The sequence below is a fragment of the Triticum aestivum genome, chromosome 4A (assembly GCF_018294505.1).
Source record: "Triticum aestivum cultivar Chinese Spring chromosome 4A, IWGSC CS RefSeq v2.1, whole genome shotgun sequence".
NCBI lineage: Eukaryota > Viridiplantae > Streptophyta > Magnoliopsida > Poales > Poaceae > Triticum > Triticum aestivum.
The window spans coordinates 608,812,770-608,819,710 of NC_057803.1; the positions used below are offsets into that span (position 1 = coordinate 608,812,770).

General features: G+C 43.6%; 1 protein-coding gene across 1 annotated transcript; it reads left to right on the forward strand.

The window, feature by feature from the left end:
• Positions 1 to 1,521: 1,521 nt before the first annotated feature.
• Positions 1,522 to 4,729, forward strand: LOC123087505 (beta-fructofuranosidase, insoluble isoenzyme 3). The gene is made up of 9 exons (XM_044509531.1): positions 1,522 to 1,682; positions 1,815 to 1,991; positions 2,134 to 2,142; positions 2,287 to 2,680; positions 2,812 to 3,301; positions 3,459 to 3,617; positions 3,719 to 3,963; positions 4,072 to 4,165; positions 4,257 to 4,729. The coding sequence occupies exons 2-9, from the start codon at positions 1,817 to 1,819 to the stop codon at positions 4,449 to 4,451; spliced, it is 1,761 nt and encodes a 586-aa protein (XP_044365466.1). The 5' UTR covers positions 1,522 to 1,682; positions 1,815 to 1,816; the 3' UTR covers positions 4,452 to 4,729.
• Positions 4,730 to 6,941: the final 2,212 nt, after the last annotated feature.

Genomic DNA, 6,941 nt, shown 5'->3' on the forward strand with positions numbered 1-6,941 from the left:
GTTTGTTTTTTCTGTGTTTCCACTTGGGTTTTCTATGTTTTTTTTCTTTATTGTTTTCTTGTTTTGATTTCCATATATTTGTGAATTTCATTACAAAACGATGAATTGTTTCCAATATTGATGAATATTTCTTAAAATCGATCAACTTTCTTGCCAATTTGATGGACATTTTTCAAAATTGATAAAGTTTTATCAAATTTGATGAATTTTTTTCAAATTTGATAAATTGTTTTTCTGATTTGATGATCTTTTACAAAACTGATGAACTTTATTTAAAATTTGATGAACTTTTCATAAACGTGATAGTTTTTTTTCAATTTGCGTGAACTTTTCTTCAATTCGATGATCTTTTTTTTGAAATTTCTGAACTTCTTGTGAATTTTATGATCTTTTTTTTCAGAATCCGTGAACATTTGTAACTCACAAAAAATTTCATTTTTCATTTTCCATATTTTTTCAAAAGTTAATGGATGACCAGTCAACTGGTCAATCGCGACCGGTCAAAATGTAATCGAGCAACCTGGGGAACCAGTCTCGATCGAGGGTTCGCCTCCTACATAAGCTGGCCAATGGGCAGGGGTGCATGAGCGTCGGTTCCTCCAAGTGGCACTTAAGCCGCCACATAGGAGCTCCTTGATACACGCTAGGTCGCTATTTGGGGACCTATACCCAAATAGGATCTGCTGAGGAAAGCGATGGGAAAGAAGGAAGGAAGTGGGGTGGTGCCCTGTCCGGCGCATCAGTGTCCAAGGCCCAAGGACACTATGTCGTGGCATGTCAATCAACACGCCATTTCCTCGCAAAAAAAAAATCAACACGCCATAGGCGTATAGCGTTCTTATCTCTAACTAGTGGCAAAAATGAAAACAGAAGTAAAATGTCTATCTACTAGTATCTCAGAAGACAGAGCGAAAGGATAACTAAAATAAGTACACACAAAAATGAATCAAAAAAGAATAGGACATGATATTATTATGCTTGTCCGTAGGGGTGCGATGCGAGCCAGCTCATTTTTTTTAGAACGAAGGCTCAAGCAGAGCCCGGCTTTGAATTATCCAATGTGCAAATGTCCAACAAGTATTCAGATAAAATGTTCAACGCGTACGATAATTTTTTTAACACATATTATAAAACTGTTCAACTTGTATTCAAAAAGGTTGACATATGTTTTAATAAATAAGTAAAAGTAAATATAAAAAATACAAGGAAAAGTAAATAAAAAGAAAAAATGTGACAGAAAAATAGAGAGAAAATAAAAAAGGGAAAAATGTATGGGCGCTTCTAAAACCGGTGCATAGAGGCTGCTCTCGCTAAGAACCCGCGTATGGTGTCTGAGGTTTTATTACGAATTTGGGCCAAGCCAGCGGAGGCGGGCCAGAACCGAAGGAAGAAGCGCGCGAAGAAACGAGCCGCCATGCACCAGTGGATGGAGCGACCTCGTCCTCAACTGCCCCCGACGTGCTCGCTCCTCGCCCTCATCCACAAAGACTCTGCTCCGCCGCCGCATCGCGCGAGCGTCGATTCTATCACTCTCCCCCACCCGGCCTATAAATCCACCAGCAAGCCATGTCCGATCCTTCGCCGTTCCTCTTCAACCTCCGCATCAGTCCATCCATCCAACACCCATCCTCCTCCGCGACGCAAGATCGGCTGAAACCGGCCGGCCGGCCGATCCAATCCAGGTTCGTGCATGTCATATCTGCATGAGATGTTGATTTCTAAATCTGAAATCAGTGCCGCCACGTGCATCTGAAATTAGGTTGCGGATTAAACGTTCCCCTAATTTAGTTTGCCTTGCACGCGCTCTGCTCTAGTAATGGGGATGGCGTCGGCGGCGGCGCCATTGATCGTGTCTCTGCTGTACTGCGCGGCGTTGGCGGTGCACGCGTCGCACGTCGTGTACCCGGAGCTCCAGTCGTTGGAGGCCACGGAGGTGGACAAGGAGCTACGCACCGGGTACCACTTCCAGCCCCCCAAGCATTGGATCAATGGTACGTATGTGTGGAATATTTATTTCCTCGTTTCACCGTCAGTTGCTTAGTATGTTATACTCACTCCTCGCAATTTCTTTTGTCTGGCCTTTGTTAATTGGATGACATCGAACCTCTTCACAACGATGCAACGATTGATCAGATCCAAATGGTACGTGCACTCATACAAATTGATCACTCTCGCCATCTATCTATTGGTCAAATGATGAATTAGTAATCAGTTTTGCATGACTATCTATTGTGCACTTTGTATGACATTGTGTGACTCAACATCTCAACGTCTGGATGCATGCAGGGCCCATGTACTACAAGGGGCTGTACCATCTCTTCTACCAGTACAACCCCAAGGGCGCCGTGTGGGGGAACATCATCTGGGCGCACTCGGTGTCAACCGACCTCATCGACTGGGTGGCGTTGGAGCCCGGGATCTACCCGTCCAAGCCGTTCGACATCAACGGTTGCTGGTCGGGCTCCGCCACCATTCTGCCCAACGGCGTCCCTGTCATCATGTACACAGGAATCGACCCCAACGACCGCCAGGTGCAGAACGTTGCGTACCCGGCCAACCTCTCCGACCCCTTCCTCCGCAAGTGGGTCAAGCCCGACTATAACCCCATCATCAATCCCGACCGAGGCATCAACGCCAGCGCCTTCCGTGATCCCACCACTGCTTGGTACGGGCCAGACGGGTACGTACATCACCATTTATTTTATCGTGTGCCATGTTGACACACATGTAAATATGATGTTGAGCATGTTTGGCCAGTTGATATTTACAAAAAGATCATGCTATATGCTGATGTGCGTGATTGATTTGCAGACACTGGAGGCTGGTGGTGGGCAGCAAGGAGAACATGAGGGGGATCGCGGTGTTGTACCGGAGCCGTGACTTTAGGAGGTGGATCAAGGCACACCACTCGCTGCACGCTGGGCTAACAGGGATGTGGGAGTGCCCAGACTTCTACCCCGTGGCGGTGCCCGGTGGCAGACGTCACCACCAGAACGGTGTGGACACCGCAGAGCTGCATGACAGCACAGTCGCTGCGGAGGTAAAATATGTGCTCAAGGTGAGCCTCGACGTAACGCGCTACGAGTACTACACCATTGGCTGGTACGACCATGCCAAGGACAGGTACACCCCTGACCTCGACTTCCCAGACAATGACTATGGTCTCCGATACGACTACGGCGACTTCTATGCATCGAAGTCGTTCTTTGACCCGGTCAAGAAGCGTCGCGTGCTCTGGGGCTGGGCCAATGAATCGGACACTGTCCCCGACGACCGCAACAAGGGTTGGGCTGGCATCCAGGTCACTCTACACATCCACATTTACACCACACGAACAGAATGTCTTCACTCTACACATTCACTATTTTTTCCAAGGGTTGGGCTCTGGGGTTGGAATGACCTTCACATGGCTCTTCACGTACTGAGATTTAAATGTATTGTTGTTTCTGAATTTTTAGGCGATACCGAGGAAGATCTTCCTGTCACGGAGCGGCAGGCAGCTAATTCAGTGGCCGGTAGAGGAGATCAAGTCATTGCGCGCAAAGCACGTCAATGTCAGCAACAAGGCTGTCAAGAGCGGCGAGTTCTTCAAGGTCGGCGGCTTCAAATCCGTGCAGGTCAGTACAATAGTGTATATACACTTGATATAAACAACATGGGGCGGTGGCCCTCCTCTCTGAATTGTCAGTGAATGACGAGCCACTGCTATATATGCTAGTCGGATGTGGAGGCAGCGTTCATGATCAAGAACCTTGAGAAGGCGGAGAAATTCAACGCGTCGTGGCGGACAGACGCGCAGGGGCTGTGCAAGAAGCTCAACTCACATGTCAAGGGCGGCGTCGGGCCATTTGGACTCTGGCTGCTCGCCTCCGACGACCTCAAGGAGAGGACAGCTGTTTTCTTCAGGGTATTCAAGAACAACGACACCAGCTATGTCGTCCTCATGTGCAACGACCCTACAAGGTAGATCCAATGCATATAACTCACTCAAGTCACCTTTTTGTATATGTATATACAACTTGCAATTTACCACACTCTAGATCCCGTAATCCTGAATGATCGATCGGGCAGGTCGTCATTCGAGTCGCAGATCTACAGACCGACCTTCGCCGGCTTTGTCAATGTCGACATATCTAAGACCAAGAAGATCGCCCTAAGGACATTGGTACGTGACCACAAAATCTACATTGAATTAGTTACTTACTGAATATACCATTGCAAGAGGGTTCTAAGCCATGTCACGGAATCCATTTCAGATCGACCACTCTGTCGTGGAAAGTTTTGGTGCCGGCGGCAAGACGTGCATCCTCACGAGGGTCTACCCGAGGAAGGCCGTCGGGGACAATGCACACCTGTTCGTCTTCAACAATGGCGAGTCGGACATCAAGCTCACCAACCTGCGTGCATGGGAGATGAAGACCCCCACGATGAACAAGCGTCTGGGGCAGTAGCAACAGCCCGGCCCGGTAGATCGAGGATTCAGAGTAGCCTAGACTAGCCATAGCTAGCTAGCTTGTTGATTTAGTTGAGATTAATTAGGAGAGGTCCAGGTTTAGTGATGAGTTGTTAGAAAGGACCGGAAATGATCCATTTTGTTTCAGAACCTTTTCCAAATGGCAGGAGGCCTTGAAAAGCCAACATTTTTTGTTGGCATGCAAGATATCATCAACATATCAACAAAATTTTGAAAGACAGAGAAAATAAATGTTGGTGGTTCCACGTGAGGTTACTCAGGTAGAGTGAGGATCCACCTTAGCTAATTAGTATTACCTCCGTCTTAAAACGTTTGTCTTAGATTTGTCTAGATATACAAATGTATCTAAGACTAAAATGTGTCTAGATGTGTTGGTCGCCACTTCCGAGTGAAGTGCATTGTAGGTCCTTAAACTATTTCAGGGGTGCTATGTAAGTCCTCAAACTATGAAAATCCGCATTCAGATCTTCGAAGTGTAGTAAGTATGTTATTCAGCTCCAAAATCTTTCGGACCCCATATGACCGCCCAACTTGTGCTATTGACTCGTGACACGTCGGACATGGGGCCCGCAAGATAACGCCGGTGACGGAAATATGCAAATACATTCAAAGTCATGAACTATTTTGAAATTCATAAACTCAAAAACTCATGTAGCGCACCATTGTACAATTCAAGAAAAATCGGTAGCTTTTGATTATTTTTTCGTCAGCCAATATTTTCATGAACACTCAAAAGAAATTCATGAATTTGGAAAAAGTTGGACACATTTAATAAATTTTCATGAATTTTTAAAATGTTAGAAATATTTAGTTTACTTGTGTATTTAAAAATGTTCACAAATTTGCAAAAATTCTCAAAGCTGAAAAATATCTTCATTAATTGAAAAGTACGTTTATGAATTTACAAAAGTTTTTATTAATTTAAATGTTCATGGTTTCAAAAAAGTTCACGAATATGGAGAAAATGTTCATGACTTTAAAAGAGTGTTCGGTGAAAATGGAAAAAATGTTTTTCCATATTCACGAACGACACAGACATTTTTTAAGTTGTGAACTTTTTTTTCCATATTCACGAACATTGTTTTAAAGTCATGAAAGTGTATAAATGTTCGCGAACATTTTTCCATATTCGTGAATGACGCGAACATTGTTTTAAATTCGTGAACATTTTTTACCATAACCTCGAACATTTATTTTAAAGTCGTGAAAGTACATGAATGTTTGCGAACATTTTTTCCATATTGGCGGATGATGCGGACATTTTTCTAACATCAGGTACAGTTTATCCATATTCCCTAAAATTTTGTTGAAGTCATGAAAGTATATGGATGTTCGAATATTTCTTCCATACTCGCGAACATGTTTTTTAAAGTCGTGAACATGTTTTCCATATTCATGATTTTCGAAGTCGTGAAAGTATATGAATGTTTGCAAACATTTTTGCATATTCATGAACAATGCAGACATTTTTTTAAAGTCATGATTTTTTTTTCTATATCCGTGAACATTTCATGAAAGTGTATGAAAGTTCCCGAACAACACGAACAATTTTTAAAGTCACGGACATTTTCTTTTCATATTCACGAACATTTTTTTATAGTCGTGAAGGTGTATGAATGTACACGAACATTTTTCGATATTCACGAATGGCGCCGACATATTTTCCCATATCATGAACGACGCGGACATATATTTAAAGTTCATGAATTTGAATTTATTTACATATTTTTGTCACCGGCAGTCACCCTGCGGGCCCATGGTCCAACGTGTCACGGGTCAACGGTGCTAGCTGGCTGGTCACGCGGGGTCATACGGATTTTGTACTTGAATGATACACTTACTGCACTTCGACGAACTGAATGCCGATTTTCATAGTTTAGGGACCTACATGACATCCCTAAAATAGTTTAAGGACCTACAATGCACTTTATTCGTCAGTAGAGGGGGGCGTTGCCCACCCACACTTGAAAAAAATGCGTTGAAATAGATTGAAAAAGAGAATAGTATTTTGCACCCCAGATCTTCATGATTTGAGACTTGTGTACCCTGGATGGGCAGACCTTCTCTCCAGCTCTGCATGTAGGATGAATATATTTTTGAACATAATACAACCGAAGTCGCTCACATACACAAGCATATAATCACCCTATAAATGCACACACGCATACCTTACCTTTATGAGCACCAATGCCAAGTTTAGGACTTAAACCCTGGTGGGCCGGGGATACCACTGTCCTCCTAACCATCCTACCTCAGGTTGGTTCGCTGCAAGACGAATGGTGTTATTTATCTTTTGATAAATTTGTAGTTCATAACCTGCAGTCATGATTAATTTCCTACATTATTCGCCTCGAGTCAATAAGATGTTTATGAAAATATGTTATGAAAAATCCCCAGATTAAGTTCTTACTAATTGTAATTACGCACAGTTAAAAAAATATATACTATGATTACGACTTTACTTTAC

Bases quoted from the DNA above. Each gene is read 5' to 3' on its own strand.
- LOC123087505 (XM_044509531.1), top strand. From the start codon at position 1,817: ATGGGGATGGCGTCGGCGGCGGCGCCATTGATCGTGTCTCTGCTGTAC. The intron at 3,302-3,458 runs GTCACTCTACAC...CTGAATTTTTAG, and splicing joins AGGGTTGGGCTGGCATCCAG to GCGATACCGAGGAAGATCTT. The intron at 4,166-4,256 runs GTACGTGACCAC...AATCCATTTCAG, and splicing joins AGATCGCCCTAAGGACATTG to ATCGACCACTCTGTCGTGGA.